A 20,891-nucleotide genomic window follows, 5' to 3' on the forward strand; every position below is an offset into this window, starting at 1 on the left:
ATCATCCTTGACAAAAAACCCTTTTATTCCATGTCATTCTTTAAATTAGTTAATTTAATTTAATTTCTGATTTCTTCCCCTCCATCAAATGTATGACTTAATTCACAGTGGAGATATTTCCTAGTGATGATATAACACCTGCTAGAGCATAAGGCCATTAACTGAATAACAGCTGATAAGAATTTGCTGAATAATAATTGCAAAATAAAAAGCACAAAAGTGTTCATTCAGAGGTTTAGTGAATGCGGCATAAATTCAAGTTGAAGTTTCACTGAAACAAAGATGAAGAGGATGGAGTTGGAGCTTGGAGTTTTTTTTCTCTTGTAAATAAACTGCTCACTCGATGAGAAGTTTTCAAACCTAAGGAGGCCCAAACAAAGTGCCAGGATTCTGTTTTTTTCCTTTTGTTTTAGTCATTGAGTTGTCACTTACTTCAGACAGCCAAATATACCCTCAGAAGAAGTGAGTTTGTCATATACATTGACCTGTATGAAGAAAAGCCACTCTTCATACGGGTCAGTCACACACTCAGGTAAGCAGTACTTAGTTGAGTACACTGATTACAAGTCTGTATGACTAAGTACAATATGAATTCTCCAGACAGTGATGGACAGCTGTGTATGTCAATACCTCAGAGTATCTTGATCCTTTCCATCTGCAAAGAGACCTGCCCTCTTACTGGTTTCCCAAGACAGACGTTAGTCCTGCTCATGATAATAGCCAGTTACGTAACTGGCTGGCTTTGATATGAGTGGAGCAGAGTCAGGAGACAACAAGGACAGCAAGATGAGATTGATAGACACACTTTTTGTCTTTCAGTCGACAGAGGACATTTGTGTATAATTTACAGCTCAAGCCAGGATGACTCTGAGCTGCACTTGAGCTCAGCCTGTTATAAATGGAAAAGGCTCAACTGGCCCGAAGCCATCTTAAATTAGCTAAATTAACTGTGTGTGTGTGTTTGTGTCTGTGAGAGTGTGTGTACCTGTGGATTTTAGGGGGGTGTATAATGAAGTTAATAGGAACAGGAAATGGAGCTTCTCTGGGAGAGGGAAAGGGGGTCACAGAGGAAGTACAGAAACGATGAAGGGAGAAAAAGAGGAGATGATATAACTTGGCAGTGGTTCCTTTATATGACTCTGCAAGTCTGATCCTCACTGTTTGGGAATTTAGAAAATGTTCTGTTATATGAAATCTACTGATCAACATCACATGGCAGTAGAATGTTTTTTATAACTTCTCTGTTTATAAGATAGTAGCGAGAAGCACAATAATTGCATATAACTCAAGCCTTTGAGCCTCTTTGAGTTATGGACTACGAACACGCACCCTGTTTGTAATCCTTTTCCTTCTTGTCTGCACAGCAGTTCTGACTGCATGATGCCCGACTGTATGAAGATTTGTTGACATTTAAATGACAATGTAAAAAAAAAAGATGTTTAAAGACCTGCAAACACATGGCAGCTGTCCAATCAGAGCTCCTGTCAAACTGATGGAATTAAGCACCAATGACACTGGGCATTTAGTCATAAATAAGATATAAATTAATATTTTATTTCACTCCATGAAAAGTTAATGAATCAGTTTTACAGTTTCATATGACAGTCTGTATATGAAATATCATTTGTATCCGTCATCCAGAAACAGTGAATATATGTATTCAAATGAATTCAGATCTTTTGCAGATGTTCACCTCAATCAACAAATACACAGCTGCTTGTGCTAGGCTTTTAAAGCCTATGTGCTTAAAAGGAAACTCGGATGAAATGATTAATCAACACATTGAGGAGTTACAAGCGTTAAAGAACATGTGGCATTACTGAAATACATTTATAAATAAGTGTAAGTATGTAACGGAACGAGGCTCCACAAGCATGAGAAGAATTTATGAAAACCTCCCTGGGGAGAATTTAACTGAAATGTCAGACATTTCACTCTGCAGATAGTCTTTTGAATTGATCCTCTGGGGATTGCAGATGTTCTTGTAGACGCTGAGATATTTCACTCTGGAGCAAAGTGGTGGACTCGACTGACCAAACATCATCATCTCTCAGGTTTCCAAACTTTGCTGCTAAAAGGTCTATAAATATTTCAGTCCACACTTCACATAGTAGTTCTCCATAATGTTTGGCCCACACGCATTAACAACAAAGCATCCAAATCAAAGTACAAATAGCTGCTTGTATTCGTGTCTCCATGCATGTGGCCTGTATTCGCACGTTCTTCAGTTAATCTCACTCTTCTCCCACTTCTCCGCTCTCCCTCACAAGTCCAGGAATTTAATCAATTATACTAGAGGAATTCACTGGCACAGTAAACATAAAGAGTCTCATTGTGGTGCAGGCACAATGAGACGCGGATGGATTTATATAGAGCCTCTATGATATATTCAGCACAGTGACAGACGGAGCCAGACTGGTCAGAGAGCAGAGAAGACACCATTGTCTGGCAGGTCAGACTGAACTCTGACCAATGTGCTCCACGCTGATGTTCGAAATTCCTCCAACATCCTCCAGAATGATTGTGTGTGTGTGTGAGAGTGCGAGAGAGTGTGTAATACATATATCTTTTAGAGTTTGTGTCTTATTTTAGTGTACTATTTCTGTATTGCCAAATTTTATTGACATAATTAGACACAGTTTAGGGCCAAATTATCCGAATGTCCACTTTAATTTATTACTTCAGGATATTATTTAACTCAGTCTGTTTATTTTTCATTTGTGGGTTCTATCTTGATTAGTGATAAATATTGCCTGAGAATGTTTATGGGTTTTTGAAATGAAGAAATTCATAAACGCATCCCTCCGGGATCAGTTTATTTAATATAAACTCAATAAAGAACTGATAATGCCATTTAGCTCTCAACAATCTTATTATATGCAACCTTTTCTCTTCCTTTGTCCTTGCAGGGCTGCTGGCTTGTGTGTTGTCCTTCAACGTCGACCAGAAGAATGGTGTGTCATTTAGCGGGCCGCTGGAGGACATGTTCGGCTACACTGTCCAGCAGTTTAAGAACAGCGAGGGAAAATGGTGAGTCTGAGCTTATGCAGGAGCTCCGGCAGCTTAAATTTAACCGAGCAGAGAGAAATAAATCACTTGTCTTTTTCGCCTTATTAAGCACGGTGCAAACATTTTCTCACCACTACAACCACCAAAAAAAATATATTTTTCATGAATCTAAACTAAATGTTTTATCTTCACCTCTGAGTGAGTTCATCCGGTTGTGTTAATTGGTTCGTACACATAAGCAGGATGGGTCCTCTTAATTTGGTATAAGATCTGATTTTCAGGGAAATCCAGCAGGTCGTTGTCATTAGAGAAGAGTAAAACATCCTGCTCCGTGGTTTACGACATTATTTTTGGATGCGGAGGGTTGTTTTTGTTTAAAAAGTTTTGAAAAACATCCTGTTGCTCAGATTGCCACCAAACAATAAGTGAAAGATAGTGAAACGGTGGCGCATTTAGCAGTTAAAAAGAGATAGTTCCCTCCGATGCTGATGGGATGAAAAAACAATCTAAAGGAGAGTCAGTGATCCAGTTATTGGGACACATAACGCCAGATTAACACTAATGTTGCTAAAGTTTAGTTGAATGTGTAAGTATGTCTAACTTTTCTTTACAAGAGTCAACATAGCCTACATCTACAATCACATTTTCTTCCCTTGAATTCCATACTAAAAGGCAACTTAGTGTGCTAAAATAGTTAATAATTTTTTTTCTTACCGTGTCCAAAGTCTTAATCTAATCCCAGCAGTACACCAACCTCATAGTATTTCTGGTATGTTGTAGTATGCAAGCAATGAACGCTAAATCAGCATAAATATTCCTCAGTGCAATCCAGAAATGAAGTGGATTGAAAAATTCTGATGTCACCCAGAAGTAATATAACTTTCAAATATAAATGTGTAACATTTTATGTTGCTTGTATTATATAATATACTGATCTGTAATGTAATTTACATTAGTTAATCTTTTTTTTATTACTTCAATTTATGTAGACACATTGTCAGTGGAATACCATGGTAACCTGTCTCCAGGTGACAGCGATCTTCTCAGGAACCCTAGTGCTGCCCCACATATACATATCACTCTGTACTGATTGAGTCTGCAGTGCCAACCCAGTCTCACAGTCTCAGGTGTGATCTGTATTGAATCAGAGTTACGCAATGTGGCAGCTAATGTGAACATAGCCCAGTGAATTCATGTTGAAATTAGGAGTTCAGGATACAGGACTCATGCCGTGCTCTTTCACTTGCTGTTTTTATCCCTATTTCACAAAACCATTTGGTTAAAGTTGTGTAAATTCTGAAGGTAAAAACCTGTGCGATTCAAAACTGACTTTGTGAGAAAAGCACTTATTGTTTAAGAGAGATCTGTGCAAAAAAGTTCAGACTTCAGAACATTTTATTTCACCATGACAGGCCCTCAGTTGAGTTTAATTCAACTCTAGAATACAAGATAAATTTCCTTATAAAAGTAAGTGAAGGGGAGCACACCAGCTGCTGGGGTAATGAGGATCCTTGTCTTTATTACTAGCTGTTAACTGTAACTGCCCACCAGAGTATCCACATACCCAGCCTGTAAATACACTGAAACCAAGCATCCCCGCTAAAACAACCTGGGAGCACGTTTTAAAACCTTGTTAAATGTCATTAGAATGTTGTAAGTAGCTCTTTGTCTCAAGTTCTTTCTACTTTTCTTCTGTACTTACAGGAGTTTTACTTTTTACTCGTTCGGTTTGCTTCTCTCCAACCTGCTGCACAATAGATTGGTCTCAACGTGTTTGTACCTGGTGGTGTTCTGCAGTAAAGATCTTCTCAAGCTCACATGAGATCGGTTACAGTAATTCAGTCATTGCTAATCAGGGGAGCCAGCTGTGACTGCACCTTCTCAATTTTGTTCCGGTTTAGAGAAAAAAGTCAGCCAAAAAGGTCTGCATGATAACAACTTGAACCTGAGAGAGACGACATGCAGACAGCGTGGGGACGTGAGACGGGCTAATTGTGGGCGAATATTTCACAAAAAGATACAGCAATCACATAGCGATGTCACATTCAGGTTGGCGTGACTGGGAGGTGACTTATTAGTCGCAGATGTCTCCACCAGGCCTCCACCCTCGGCAGTGTTGAGAGGTGAATCAGCTGCTACATGTGGCACTTATTCTTCATAATTTCATAGTTTAAATCGTCGTAGCTGTCGGCGCCATAAGTTTTGCAACAGATGGAAGAATAAATTGTCATTTTCTTGCTGAGTCAACCAACAAGTCTGCAACAAATTTCTTCCTATAAGCAAACAAAATACTGCTTGTTTGTGTTGAGAAACCTAGAGAAACCAAATAAACTGCATCTGCCAATGGAGAATCCAAAAAAAAAAAAAACTGAAACTAGCACAAAACTATCTCTATCTGATCCGAGAAATGCTTTGACACATTGGAGCATACCAGTTATGATTTGATAGCTATTTATTGAATATATATTAAAATCTGAAGAAAAGGAATACCTGCAGTGTGTCATAAAAGATGATAATGTTGTGGGGTTTCTCACAGGCAGCTGACAGCGAACTGAGCTGAGCCTGTTGTTGTTGCACTCTCCATCTCTTTTGAAATGACCAGGCCCCATTAGAGCTGAGGAATGTTAATAGGCCTGAGTGTTCACAGGAAGGCAGATGACTGGCTGTTTTTAGCATCAGTTTACTGATGGAGTGACATAGTGTCATGAAACAAGGACATTGAAATGGATATGTGACCCAGTTGTTTATGCTGACCCTTTGTGGCCAGAACAAACCTACAGACACAGTAACGCTGCACTGCAACATATCCAAAGGAATGTGTTGAGGTGAGAATAAAATGTTAATTGAACACTTTTTAATGTCAGCCATGTTAGGTTAGGGTGATAATAAGGTCATGATAAGCTTAACAGTTTTTTTTCCCCGGACAATCTGCATCTGTGGTTTATGTTTTATTCAGCTACATAAGTATAATTAAGCCAGTTTTGAATTAATGTGGACCTCAGTGGTGGTCCTCACAGTCACTGCTTTCCCCCTGCCAACGCTTCATTTCTCTAATATGTGTATTGCGCTTGTTATTATAGTTGTAAAGTTGTGATGCTGTTCTGTGGTTTTTGGCTGCGTTTCCAATGCATTACCAGCATCAGCTATTCTTTATTTCTTCAGGGTTCTGATTGGATCACCGCTATCAGGCCAGCCAGCTAAGCGCACTGGAGACGTCTACAAATGTCGTGCGGACAAAGGGAACAACACGTGTGTCAAACTGGAGCTGCCCAGTAAGAATACTATACGAGTGTGTGTGTGCTAACTGGATACAGTATACAGTTTAATTAATCACTTGAATTGATACAAAGTTCAAATATTATCATAGTTGTATAACGTAAGGGAACTTTGTGCTTCAATGGTTGGTTGATGCACATAGCTCTAATGGAGCAGCTCCCACAGAACTGAAAATAACTTGAAACTCATCAGTCATCAGGTTTGTGGAGAGCTGTTTCTGGAGACCACAAGCAGACGAACATCAGGATCATCAGTGTAGATGGTGGATGGTGGTTCCATAGTTAACATATTGATGAACAGCATGCTTCGTGTTGATCTCAATTACCCAGAAATAAATAGTATATGTATTAAAATAAGCAGATTACTGAACACAAAATAGAAACCAGTGTGTGTTTCAGGCCTTTTTCCCTTTGCAGTTTGCTGATCTTCTGCCTCTTGCTTTAAAATCTTGTGTGCCAACTTGGGTCTCGACTTAAAGCTGAAAGCTTAACAGAACTATAATGTGTTTATCTTAGCTGATGAAAGATGAAAAGTGCATTCATTTACTCAACGCTCAGTCTTAGAGCTGTTTGGTGCACATTAAGTCTGATACTGTGTGTTTAAGTTAACAGGACAGTTTGACATTTGACTCCATCTGAACAGGAAACTATGTTTTAATGTTTCTTCTTTCCAATTTATCTTAATTAAGAAGATAAACAAAACTCAGCTCCCGGTCAGGGGGCTGCTAAGCCCCTGTTTGTGTTCCTCTATGCGTGTCAACACGGGACAACTGGGTGGTAGCGTGTCCAGCAGATCTGCAGCTTACACCTCTGAGATTAAAACTGAAATATTTCAACTTGGCTCTTCATACCTCAGACATATCAAACAATTGAAGTAAAGGTATCCAGCTGCTAGTAAATGATTGGATAGTGCTGTATTTGTTTTTTCTTGAATCAGTCAAACAAGCAAAGGCTTAGACATTCACAGGCTTGAGTTCAGTCTGGACAATATCCCAGAAAATTGATTTAGAGATGCAGCTGGAGCCAGACTACTCAGTAGTTTACATTACAACAACAGCAACAATGCTGTATTTTGAATTTACAATGAAGCTAAGCATGACTCAGCAGCTGCATGACTTATTTCTTACCTTGAATTCAGAAGGTGGATATTACTTGAGCATGCCTGAAAATGAGGCAGGTAACCCATCTTGATAGGTTCATGTTGATGTTTCAATGAAGGAGAAGTCTTTTTAGACATCTGAGTCCTGTCATGTCTATTCCAGCTGACAACTGTCTCGCATTGCCGGCTCTGTCTCCATACTGTTCTGACACTTTCCCAGCACAGACGAGCAAGTCCAAACCATAATGAGCGTGGTAAAAGTGTGTGGTTGCTGTGTTGTAATCTGTAACCACGCTTCCACCCGAACAGTAAAGCCGAAAGGCAGTTATGCCAAGATCATTACCCATGTTGAAATACAAGCAGGAAAGTCGAACACCCAAGATTATTGGGTTACCTGCTAAATGGAAAATTGATTCCATGTTGCAGACAATAGTGTAATCAGTTGGCTGCACAAATGCAATCTGTGGCTGTAGGCTTACAAACTGTAACCTCCCAGCTTACAGCAGTGAATATACTAATTTGACAAAAAAATGAAAATATCAATCACAAATTATTTATTCTGCAAGTAGTGACAGTTTAATTGCTTATAGGTATGTGTACAGTATATTTCTAATTAGTGTGCTTTGGTTACAAGTACAATAAAAAAGTATCTTCAATTCATGATAATGTTTGTTTGAAAAATTTTTCAAACTGGTATTTTAGTTTCCATCTATTTCACCTTCAATTTTCAAGAGATCATTGCGGACAAAGAGGATTTATGTGTGAGTTGCTCTGATAGTTATGAGGTGTCACTGAGAACAAAGCTTGTTTCTGGTCCCATGTGGACATGTCATGGGCCACAAGATCTCCATCCGTGTCACCCCATTTTATTAGATTAGATTAAGAAAAAAGGAACAGTCATACAAGCCAATTTATTTTTACTTCACCTTTTACTGTAGTATCAAATACAGCTGTAAGCTGGGGTATCTTTTTAATGCTGTGGTCAGCAGGGAGTCTTAAACATCCCCATGTGCTCCGTGCTTTGATATATTTGGAATATTTGATGTGCTAGCAGCCAGTAAATGTACAAAGATAAGGGATCTGTGCAAAAATAGAGATGAATAGTAGAGCAAAGCTGCTAATAGTTGTGTTTCACAGGAAAATGTCCTCATGAGGAGCTTGATTCAATCCTGACATGGCGTGTGAATGTTTATGCAAGAATATGTCGTACCCCTCCAAACGAATATCCAAATCACATCCAAAGCATTCTCATGTTGAGGTATTAGTTGCTAATTTTAGCCACATGTTGTGATTGCTTAATGATTCGATTCCCCCATATTGTCTTCACTTCAATGATTGTTAACAGCCATAAGCTACACACAGAGGGACAGCATGGTAAAGTAATAAAACGCACTATATTTAACCACATGTCAGTGATTATTACATGTTCTGGACAGACGGAAGTATGAAAGAAGGGTGAGCAGCACTCACCCTGTGGGAAAATGAGAGGAAGGAATTTGTTCAGCTGTTTGTCTTCCGTGCTGCTTTCTGTTTGTCTCACTCTGTTTATTCATCCTAATTTTTTCTCTTTCAGCAAACACAACTGTTCCCAACTTGCGTGAAGTCAAGGAGAACATGACCATGGGAACCACACTGGTGACCAATCCCAGTGGAGGATTTCTGGTAAGGAGGAAGTGTTCTATATTTTCTATAACGAAGAGAAAAACAGACTGATCTTTGCTTATTTTCTGCATGAAGCTGGGCTGCCAAGTATATGTTCACTAGACCTTTCAACCCTGTGGAAACATAGAGTTTGACATTCTGAGTTCCCCAATCAGGCTTCATGTCCTGGGAGTGAAATGGGATAATGTGAATCTACTGTACAGATGAAGAAATGTATGAATGTGTATAATGGTGAAGAACTCCTGTAAGCAGTTTTATTTAAGCTTGATGATCACTTTGACAGGGGCTGAAAATCACAGAGCCATTAAATGTGTATTTGTGCAACTTGTTAAGTGGTCCAAGAATATTTGGAAAAAGAAGAAATAAGGTTTAACTGAAGCCCAACAGCATGCCAAGTTATCTACATAACTTTACACATTTTTCATTTAAAAGCCTATGTAAAACCGTCCATTTGTTTTGTGTTCATTGTGAAGGGTGTTGAATTCCAGCAAATGAACACGGAGTGTTGAACAGATCAATTTTATGTGTCCTTACTGGCTATTTGCTATTGTAAATATTATCCATTTGTCATAATTGCTCACCTTGCATAGCCACTTATTTTTGTTCCATTTTCTTCAAGGATACATTTTTGTAATCATTCAGTTGTTCAATTTATTTTTAAGTTGTGAGGTGTGGAGGTGCCCATTAATTCTTTTCAAAACTTGAGAGTTAGGCTACTTGATATAAATCATCTAAATCATCAAGGAGAGCACCTACGAATTATCTTTCATGACATCTGCATCAAGTGCACTTGGAAACAGAGTGATGATCCACTTGAGAGAAAAAAAAAAAACTCCCCTGAGGATCACTTCTGTAACATAACTTCTAGCACCTTGTCTGCAACAGCTTTTGAGCTTGGCAGCTTCCAGTTGAATGATCATGGTCCTTGTTGACCTCACATCTTTGATCTCAGCTGCAACGTAGACGTCTCTCGGTACCTTGCGATGCAGTGAAGCCTGGGTTTTACGTATTCCTACATTCTGTCCCCCTCCCTGCCCCCCACTCCCCCTCTGTGTTTACTGTCAGTCAGTGAATGAACGATTAGGCTCCTAACTCACTGATAGACTATTCATTGGCATCTTGCTAATTCATAATACCAATTAATGAGCTCATAATAGAGCGGAATACTATACAGCTGAGCACTCTAAAAAGATAAAAAGATCCTTAACACACTTTTAAACAATGGCTCATTCAATCATGACAGTAATAAGAAATAGATGTAGCCACCGTGATCTCACAGGCTACTCTATGAACTATTGTTTTAAGCCTTTAGTTTGACATTTGGCCGTCGCACCTTGAATTTTTAAAACTTTTACTATTTTCTGTTTATTGGCAAATATTAGCATGCAAGTTTGGATGCCAGTAATATGGTGAACAAAACAAACGTAGTGAGAAGGGTAAATATTAAACCATTATCATGGTAAATATGTTAACATACTGACATGAGCAGTTAGCTCAGAGCAGCCCTTTACAGCCTCACCGAGTCATGAACAGCTCTCTCCTAAAATTAGAGGACCCCTGAGGTCCAGGAACATTTAGGGAAATGGAGCCAGAAAATTAATAACTGTTATTTAATTTTCCAGCTGTTGTTGGTCCTTTTTAAGCCCTATATCCCCACAGGCTCCGTCTCTCTGCTTCTTTCTCCTCTGTCTCTCTATAGAGACATCACCTCTGGTGACTTTAAATAGTCTCTCTTTAATCCATCGTTTGAGTAGTTCTTTCCTCTTGGGTTCTCTGCTATTCATCTCCAGTAGCCCTGAACCTCCTCTCACCCATGACTTCATGCTAGTGGAAAGCTAACCAGTCTCAGCCTGTGAGTTTCCCTCTCTCACAGTCTCAGTTTGTTTGTATGTGTGTTGTGTCTTGTTTCCACAGGCGTGTGGTCCTCAGTATGGCTACATGTGCGGCCAGCAGCAGTTCATCTCAGGTGTTTGTGCGAACGTCAGCTCCTCCTTCCAGATCCTCAACTCCATAGCACCATCAGTGCAAGGTATGCAGCCCATCGAAGCTAGGACCCACCAGCTCCATAGAGGATGTGACGCCTGTACAAATTATCTGTCCAGGATAAGAGATTATAATCTACTCCTGACAGCAGTCCCACCCAAGACCCCGACATCAAACTCGCCCTCCCTCATAGAAAAGGGAGATTAGAGCATTCTTCTTAATGTAAACTAGTCTGCCACCCCCATTCCCCTCAGGTCCGGCCCAGCTCAGCCCTTCTGCTGCTTTGTATGCCCAAGTTAGGAGACAGTTTACTGGGACTGCACTCAGTTTCCCTGGAAGGAAACAGTCAAGAAAGAAGCAGTGTAAACAGTCTACGATCATTGTCTCTTTCTGTTTGTCTTATTCCTCCAGAATCACTCTCTCTGCTATTCCTTTACCAAAGACAAACACACAGAGTGATCATATTGTGCTGTAAAAACCCATTAAAACTATTTAGAGCAGTGAAATATCCAAAGTTATCATGAACTGATTATATCAATACTGCAAGAGGGTAAATTTTAGAACTGACAGATCAAGAGATAACAATTTTAACACGGCTGAACTTATTCTGCCTTTTTGCCTCAAGTGAAAAAACATCCTGTTGGCCTTTTTATATCTTTGTATGCATTTGGAGGGCTTTAAATCCGATTTAAAACCAATATCCATCAGACCAGATCTCAAGACTGTTAATTCCTAAATGCTCCTCAAGTACACACTGAACTCAGGGAGTGTGTATTTGCACTACTTTTACAGGACATTTAACTTCATTTGTATTTTACAGGACATTTAATTTAATTTGTATCTTATATTACAGATTTTATCCTTGTTTCTTTAGAATATCATCTGTGTGTGTAATGGTCTGCTAAAAACAGCAGCTTTAAACTGACATTAAAAGTCTATGAATTATGCATATATTTAGTTGAATACATTTTTTTTCTTTCCTGGACTGGGCATGTTACTGCATACTCAGAAACTCAACTAGATATCCACTAATGATAATATATCATTTCTGTCTTTTGTTGCAGAGTGTTCAAAGAATCTGGACATTGTGATGGTCTTGGACGGATCTAACAGCATCTACCCCTGGGAAAGCATTGTTAATTTTGTGTTGGGCTTCCTCAATAAAACTGACGTCGGACCTGAGCTCTCACAAGTCAGTGTCAAGACTAAATTCACACTTTTTTTTCTAATGTGCCGATTCCTAGTGGAAATTACTCTCTTGATCTTAAACACATGGATGTTTGTCGTATTAAGGTTGTGAACTCAAACATGGATAAATAAATGAACTGGTTATTCTGTTTAACAACCTGAATGAGAAAAAAATGACAAAGGAATCCATTATTTGCTGCCAACTCACTTTTTAATTCTATATCTGATCACTTCAGCCTCCTCCATTGAGATATTTTCAACATAGTGGCAACTGTAGGACAAGCCTCTGTCTTATTAAGTTACACAAATGGTGTATTTTTGTCCACTTGTCTTGGATCGCACAGAGATGGAGTGATTAGTTTTTGCTATGGTTAAGTCAATCTGGCCTGAAGCTTGCAGAGTTTCCACAGGGAAGCACTGGAAAGTCTTCCACTGTGGTTGAAAGTCACATCTTCCATGGCTGCTAAAGTCTTCTGTTTAAAGAACATTGTGTCATATCAACCTCAGCAGACCTTGCCACATCCTCTCTAGACTGCCTGGGAGGGGCAGGTCAGAAGAAATAAGCCTTGAAAAGTAAATTGTATGTAGGATAACATTTAAAAGACAAATGTGTGTATATGTGTGTGTTTTCCAGGTGGGCATAGTGTCCTATGGCGCAACCGTAAAACACCTTGTTAACCTGAGCCAGTTTGACAACACTCTTGAGCTGCAGAAGTATGTTAGTGGCCTTCCTCAACACACCGGCATGAAGACTCAGACGTTCCTGGCCATTGAAACAGCCAGGTACATCATCAGCCTGCTTAGAAATAACTTGACCAGAATTCCCCAATAATTTACAGTTAAGACTTGGTTTAATGGAACCCTAAACAGCAGAGTGATATTCTAAACTTGCTGCACACATGTCTGTTAATTTGTCCTCCTCATTTACATCAACAAGTGCTAACTGATCGGAAATTAATGACTTTCAACTGACCAGAAGCTGCAATACACTGATTTTTTCCACTCCCTAACAATCAGGAAGGAAGCCTTCATGCCAGAGCGGGGTGCACGACCTGGGGCGAAGAAAGTCATGGTGATTGTGACTGACGGAGAGTCACATGACTATTATGATCGAGACAGGGTCATCAGCGAGTGTGAAAGTCATGGCATCGAGAGGTTTGGCATTGCTGTGCGTACAAACTGTCTTTGAGTTATTAGCAGTGTGTTCACTGTTTTATTATGCATCAAGTTTTGACTAAGCTGTTAGCAAAAGGTCCAAAAACTACACTTACTCTTCTTGATTGGGGTATCTGAAGCATAGCAATACAAATCATAGTGACATGCAGTGATTTAGTGGCTACTGGAGCTGTAGCTGGGTTTCTATTGCTGTTTTAGTTTTGCATGTCGAAAATGTAAATAAGAACGGTAAAGATTGAAGGAAAAAATACCCTTCTTCTCCTAATACTCAAAATGGTTTATATTCTCACTTGAAGCATCTTTTCTAGCAAAGATAAAATTATGTGACTCATCTGTTTCCACTCTGAGCCAGCAAACGATGAACAGCTAAATAAAAAGAGTTACCTACATTTTCCTCTTTTGGATGTCCACTCAATTGTCATTTTGCCTCCTTGAGGTTTCTATCCTGTTGGAATAACTACTTATACTGAGTCACAACCACTAGTAACCAAGATTATACCGCGACCTTCTCGTGACACTACGCAGCCTAGTTTGTATCTTCAAACCAGTGGAAAAGTGTCTGATTTGCATGTTTTCCACTTCAGATTTGCTTTGCTAGTGAATGGAAACCTAGTTAGTGTTATGAATAAAAACATTTCATCAAGAAATAATGCATCATAATTCATCACAATTGTTGTACCGTGATGTTGCTGTTTCCAGGTTTTGGGAGACTACAACCGTCAGAACAAAACTGCTGAGGAAGTACAGAAGTTTATCAAAGAGATCGAGTCAATATCCAGTCCACCACTACGTGACCATTTCTTTAACGTGTCTGATGAGTTTGCTTTGTTGAATATTGTGGATACCCTGGGGAGTAGGATATTTGCTTTGGAAGGTAAACATCGAAGCACGTATTTACTTGTTTCTACACGCTCACCCACTGTAGTCATACACCATACAGCTTTAAAGCTGGAGTTTGGCATTTTGGGAAATGCTCATATTCACTTTTTGTCCCAGAGACAGATGAAGCTACTGCCAGCAAACTGCTTCCTTAGTAGCACAAAGAATGCAAATGGAGTTAACAGCTGACCTGGTTCATGGCTGTTCTCTGTTATTTTTGTACTGACTGATTAAAGATAAAATTGTAAACAATGTAATATGATGATCCAACTGCCTCACAAGAGCTAAGAGGCTTCATTTTTGTCTATGTTTCCCTGCAAGAAAGGGTTGCATATATTCAAAAGTCAAACTATGTCTTTAACATTCTAAACACATATTTTGATTCAACAATTAATCTGTAATGTGACAAAAAGACACTAACACAATTTACTGTGCAACTAAACTGAACTTTTCCCTCTCCAGCTACATCGAGCAACTTCACGTCCTCCTTTGAGATGGAGATGTCCCAAACTGGGTTTAGTGCTCATGCTTCTAAAGTAAGTTCAGATCCAAATATTTATATCTGATAAATAAACCAAAGCCACACTGGCAAAGTACAAATCGGTGACTGATTGATAATTCATAGAGCCAATACAGTAAGTAGATCATATCTTTGGTCAATAAGAAAGGGTTCATGTATGTGAGCAACTTTTGAATTCATACAGAGATAAGGCTGATAAGGCTGTGGTGGATCTTCAGCCCTGTGGCGATTCACCTCTGTCAGTGGAAGAGCGCAGTCAGAGACGCTCTCTGTCCTCTGAGTCACTCTGCTGCAGACTGGTGCTGTTTTGTCTGATTGCATTAGAGACCGAAAGGCAAACACGAGACATGAACAGCACAAGCGACGGTTTAGGAAGTTGAATCAGACGGTTGTTGATTTTACCCCCTTTGCGTGCCTCTTAAATTCATTCAATAGGTATTTCCTGCATCTATTTAAAAACAAACAGGATCCTTTCCTACGCTTCTCTTCCTTCTCCAGACTCGTGTTTATCACCTCCTCTATCATTGTGAGCTCTCTCTCAACGTAACATAATCAAACACAATGAGTGTGTCACTGAGTGCTGAACATGTGATTTAAAGGTCATTGTGGTCAAGATCTCATTTGACACATTTTGTTGTGATTAAATATCCATATCATATCCTGCATGATTAGTTTGGTAAGTGAAACAACTAATCACTTGTAAAAAGTGAGTCATATTAACTCTTGTAGAATTCAGTAGGAATAACACAGTTCCACAAATATCCAACAACTTTTATGATGTCCCAAAATATTTTTGAATATTCACTCAAAATATATTGTGACTGGCAGTGGTTTGTTCTTGATAGATGTCAAAGAGATAGTTTTGGTGTCTTTTTATAACTTCTTTGTCGGTATTAGCATCACATGGACCACGTCTGCCTGTGATGTTCCACTCAGGATACTACAACAACTGCTGCTGTCCATTGGTGTTTAGTGTTATCATTATTTAGATATTATTCACTCTGAGAAAGTGAAATCGTGTACTTCTGATGCTAATTTTTTTGGCCATTTATTCTGTGTAGATTTTTTTTTCACTCCTTAGATTTAACCTCTGCCACATTTTCTTAAGACACAACTGAATCATTGTCCAACAGAAATGGTCCTCGTCTATTGTGTCCAATTGTACTGACGTCCGCTGTGTTTTCTCCTGTAGGAAGGTGTGTTACTGGGAGCGGTGGGAGCGTACGACTGGAACGGAACAGTGGTAATGCAAACTGCCCAAAGACCAATTGTTCCAGGAAAAAGTCAGTTTTATGACCCAAAGACTGAGGCCGGGTATGAAGGACTGGCTAGTTACCATGGTGAGTGGACCCTTGTTCTGAATCAATCCCCATCTTGCGTCACGCACCGAAAATCTGCTCTCTAGGCAAGAATTTTACTCTTCATGGATTAATGATTTATACTGTAATAACTGAGTATGTCTGCAGTTTGAGGTTTCCTGTCAACAGAGATAACAGTAACTTAATATATATATGTTGTCTTTTAGTCATTAGTATTATGTGTCGTCGAGAAACTCTTTAGATGTGAACCTGAGGCTGAGTGAAGTAACACATCAATCTGAACTGATAAAGCTGAGATAGATCTTTTAAGCACTGAGTGAAATTTTTCTGCTTTGTGGAGGAGGAAGATATGTAATTTGTCTAACTCCGACAGCAGATGCCTCTCTGTCTTTCTCTGCGTCCCATCAATAATGTATACAGGCTCTTCTTCCAGTCCTGCTGCCTTTTATGGCTTGTAAAGTGACCACAGCATCTTAATATCGAGTTATTTAATCAACATGTCATTAAATGGAGCACTGGAGGGTCCAGGCTCGCTTACTGTAAACTCAGCTGTTGGCATGTGCTCGAATCTTAAGGGCAGACTGCAGCTTGTCGAGTGGGCTTTTCTGAGAGGGTGTGTGCTCCTGCCAGTTTCCACTGGTGTTTTACAGTTTCCTTCACACAGTCAGACATAAACAGAAGCCTGAAGAAGCTTTGCAAATATCTCACAAAGAGCGCAAGTGTGTTTTTTTTCTTTTTCCAGGTGACATCACAAATATCATTTCTGCCCGTTTTTGCTGACTGTAACAGAGCATGTGAATGCATTTTCTGTAGGTTATGATGTTCAGTCAGCATCCTCTCATAAAGGAGAGCTGTACATCACAGGGGCACCGCGGTTCAACCACACAGGCCGCGTCGTTATCTACCGAATGAACGAGAAGGACGAAATTATCATCTTACAGATACTGAAAGGAGAACAGGTGAGTGTTTTGTCAGTTTGCCATCTCAGCTACCCTCTGCCCTCCCATTATCTTTTTTCTGAAAAGATGGAGTGTCAGTTGTTTCACCCAGTAATACATTTAAGATGATATATCTCCAACGTGCAGAAGGCTTTGTATGTTTTTCTATGTTATGCGCAACTCTCTACATTTATTTAGTCATACATGTGTATATTAGTGTGTAAGCATCTATTCAAATTCATAGCACAATTCTAGCAACCAGACACACATACTCAATGATAAGAACAAAATACATAATGATACATGCTGTTATAATATATATGTTATCTTATTTACAACCCCAAATCTAAAGAAAACGCTGAGATGCTATAAAATAAGTAAATCTCATAAACCAAAATTCTTCTTTCACAAGAAAACATATAAAACATAACAAAAGTTGAAAGTGAGACATTTTACTATTTTATTAAAAACATGAGGTCATCGTGAATTTTGATGGCAGCACCACGTCTAAATAAAACGTTGGGTTGCAGCTACATGTATTTTTACCACTCTGCAGCCTCCCCTCTTCTTAAAACAGTCTGGAAACATCTTTGAATTGAGGAGACCAGTCACTGGACCTCTGGACAGGGAGTGTTGTTCCATTCTGAGTTTAGCAGCTCATCTGTCCTGGGTCTTCTCTGTCATATTTTCCAATTCCCGTTGTGCCAATTTCTTTCAGCTGGAGAAATGTCTGAACGAGCTCTGATCCAGAGAAGAGCCTCCCTGTCTTGCATGGCAGAGCTTTAACCTGCATTTGTTAATCTGTGTTCACAGACAGTGATTTCTGGTAGTGTTCCTCAGCCAATGACAGAATCACGCCTGTTTTGAATGTAGTGCTTTGAAATTGGGTGTGTCATGTGCAATATATGTACTATACATAAACCGTTCAATGTGATATGTGTAATATGTAATCAGGGATAAGGTTCAGGTGTAAAGGCCCCATCAGTTTAATAAAGATGCAGTGTTGAGCATTTAGATACAACTTCTTTGAGTCTGTCTCATGAACTGGTCACTCATAATATAATAATGATTTTTGCTTCTCTATCATATAGAGAAGCAGTAAAATTCAGCAAAATGAAGAAATACCTGCATAGTTACTAGGTGACACAAAGATTATTTATTTGTTGAATGTGTTATTTGTGTTATATGTGTTATTTGCTTAGATCCCAGTTGGATCTTTTTCCCACTTTTTCCTGGTCAACAGAGGATTTGCCCATATTTCTACCTCCTGCCAGAATAACATGCTCGCCATATGAGCAGAGAATTATGTCACCCGATGATGACCGATGATTCTGTGCTCTTCTGTGTAGATTGGTTCATACTTTGGCAGTGTCCTGCAGACAGTCGATGTCAACGGTGATTCCATTACGGACCTACTTTTGGTTGGAGCTCCAATGTACATGGGCTCGGAAAGAAACGAGCAGGGACAAGTCTACGTGTATAAGCTCAGTCAGGTACACCTCACTGAAAATAGCTAACATTTCTGTTTGGTAGATTTTTGCAGAATATCCCAGTTAGAGAGGTAGGATGTTGACACATATAATAATCCTGTTTTTTTTTTTGGGCTTTATTACCAGGAGGGTCTGTTTGAGCACGAGTTTACTTTAAAGCCCATAAATCAGTCCTGTTGTAGTGCCAGCTCAGCCAGCTGTACCAATAAAAATGAACCTTGTGGTGCCCGGTTTGGTACAGCCATAGCAGCAATCTCAGATCTCAACCTTGATGGGCTCAATGATGTGGCGATCGGTGCACCGTTTGAGAATGACCACAGAGGAGCTGTTTACATCTATCATGGAGAGAAGACATCACTGAAAGAGAAGTTTGTTCAGGTGAGAATCCCCAAACTGCCAATACCTGAATATCTCTTATTGTTCATTTCGATTAAAGAGAAGCAAAAATGCCATTGGATGTGACTTTTTCTTTGCTGGTTAGCTTTCTTTTCAATAAATGTGTTAGGTATTGGAAAAAAGGGGCCTGCGCAGGACAAGCTGCTCAGGGGCTCTATGAAATGTCTAAATAGAAAACTGTGCAGCTTGTGTAAATTTTTTTAGGTTTTACTTGAGCTGTTAGGTCCATTTAGACCAAACAGGGATTATCTAAGCGTTATGGATACTGGGGAGATCCCAGTATCCCAGTATCCATGGAGTTTTTCTCTTGTTGCACTTTACAATTAGAAAGTGACTTAACAACCAGAAGGTGCTTGGTAGAATAAAAAAAAAACCACATTATAATGTCTTGCGTATTGGCTCGAAAAACCCTGGGCTTCGCTGTCTGCCCAATCCTTTGTTATGTTATGTTTTTAGAGGTTAATATTAAGGACTGTTTGTTTATATGGGCAACATTTTACCAATGTTTAGAAGTCTTGTTTTTTTTGGGGGGGGGGGGTTTGTTGTTTTGTATTTGGGAAGGTTCCATTTGTTGTTGAGGTCATCTGTACCAATCACTGCACAGTTTAATCACAGATGGTTTCGCTCGTGTTTGGAAATACTCCCTTTCCTTCTCTGAAATAGAGAAGAATAAAAAAACAGACAATCAGCTATAATCAGTTCCTGTTGTGCAGACGCGACAAAGGAGACGGGCTGTCCCCAAGAGTTATGAGATCTTTGAAAAGGTTCCCGTGGTCCAAAAACTCTGTTTTGGGCTTTTGTCACAGAAGTCTGGTGGATTAAAGACGAGCAATAAATGACCAGTGGTCATTTTGCTTTCCAAAAGTTGGAATAAACTATCAGATTAGGCCTTGAAGAGCTAAAGTAAGTGAAGGTTCAGCAGCTCAAATGCTGAATCCTCAACTCAGATTTGATCAGAAACAACACTTTAACGTGCAGCTTAAGGTTAAATAAGTGAACGTTAATAGAGCCTGAGAGATTCACAGACTCACAGAACTAGGAGCCTAACGACACATGTCCACAGCTGGACCACTTCAGCTAACCTCCAAGCAGCATTTCTAAGATGTATTACATGGTAGATAAGTAAAGTAGGAAAGGCCTGCACTACAAACGGGGCATTTCAGGCTGGGGCAGTGGCCTCTGTGAGAGAAGTAACTATCTTTTTTATGGGCTTCGGTCTTTGCAATTGTACAGACGTGGTACATGGACAAAAATGCTCGATAGTACACAGACAGAAGTGGAAAAAAAACTGATGCATAATATGACCTCTTTAATGTACTTTGATTTATTCCCTGGTGTCTCCACAGCGTATCCCTGCGGGCGGCGATGGAGATAAGGTGAAATTCTTCGGTCAGTCGATACATGGAGTCATGGATCTAAATGACGATGGGATCATTGATCTTACCATAGGAGGTCTAGGAGGGGCTTCTCTGTTCTGGTGAGAAATGGCCCATCCTCACATGTAAACAGTCACTCCTTATGCTACACATTCCACTTCAATCATTACCAGCAGCAGCACTCCTATCCTGGAGACATCATCTTACATGTCTGCTTTGCATTGTCTTATTCGGATTTAGACAGCTGTGCATGTCCCACTGGGCTTGTAGGCTGGAGACCAACGACTTCCTCATGATCTCTCTGTCAAAACCCCCGCCTACACACAGCACTTCACTGTTGGACAACACTATACAGAAATCAGCCCACAAAATTCTGAAACATCAGCCCCCACCATAATTTAACTTCCCAGGCAGATCTTCTCCCACAGCTTTTGCTGGCTGGAGCTCAACCAAGCTGTGTGAAAACTCCATCTCCCAGGTGGCTCAGAGTTTAAATAGGAATTGGCTGTGGCTGCTCTTCCTGGACTGCTGGCTGTGTTTTAGAAGGCTTAACAGTAGGATGGAGAGAGTTGAGGCCAAGT

At 39.7% G+C, this 20,891-nt stretch overlaps 1 protein-coding gene across 1 annotated transcript in view; it reads left to right on the forward strand.

Annotated features, from left to right (window-relative positions):
* The window catches only part of itga1 (integrin, alpha 1), a 51,329-nt gene that overhangs the window by 18,301 nt on the left and 12,137 nt on the right, over nucleotides 1-20,891 (forward strand). Inside the window, exons 2-15 of the mRNA XM_072371601.1 lie at nucleotides 2,910-3,030; nucleotides 6,172-6,281; nucleotides 8,957-9,045; nucleotides 10,960-11,074; nucleotides 12,093-12,220; nucleotides 12,851-12,999; nucleotides 13,234-13,384; nucleotides 14,092-14,266; nucleotides 14,734-14,807; nucleotides 15,984-16,131; nucleotides 16,924-17,069; nucleotides 18,398-18,541; nucleotides 18,665-18,916; nucleotides 20,281-20,411. Of these exons, the coding sequence (XP_072227702.1) occupies nucleotides 2,910-3,030; nucleotides 6,172-6,281; nucleotides 8,957-9,045; nucleotides 10,960-11,074; nucleotides 12,093-12,220; nucleotides 12,851-12,999; nucleotides 13,234-13,384; nucleotides 14,092-14,266; nucleotides 14,734-14,807; nucleotides 15,984-16,131; nucleotides 16,924-17,069; nucleotides 18,398-18,541; nucleotides 18,665-18,916; nucleotides 20,281-20,411 (1,933 nt within the window). The remainder of the gene's footprint in view (nucleotides 1-2,909; nucleotides 3,031-6,171; nucleotides 6,282-8,956; nucleotides 9,046-10,959; nucleotides 11,075-12,092; nucleotides 12,221-12,850; nucleotides 13,000-13,233; nucleotides 13,385-14,091; nucleotides 14,267-14,733; nucleotides 14,808-15,983; nucleotides 16,132-16,923; nucleotides 17,070-18,397; nucleotides 18,542-18,664; nucleotides 18,917-20,280; nucleotides 20,412-20,891) is intronic.

The sequence above is a fragment of the Leuresthes tenuis genome, unplaced genomic scaffold (genome assembly GCF_036924035.1).
Source record: "Leuresthes tenuis unplaced genomic scaffold, fLeuTen1.0.hap1 SCAF_19, whole genome shotgun sequence".
Taxonomy (NCBI): Eukaryota; Metazoa; Chordata; class Actinopteri; order Atheriniformes; family Atherinopsidae; genus Leuresthes; species Leuresthes tenuis.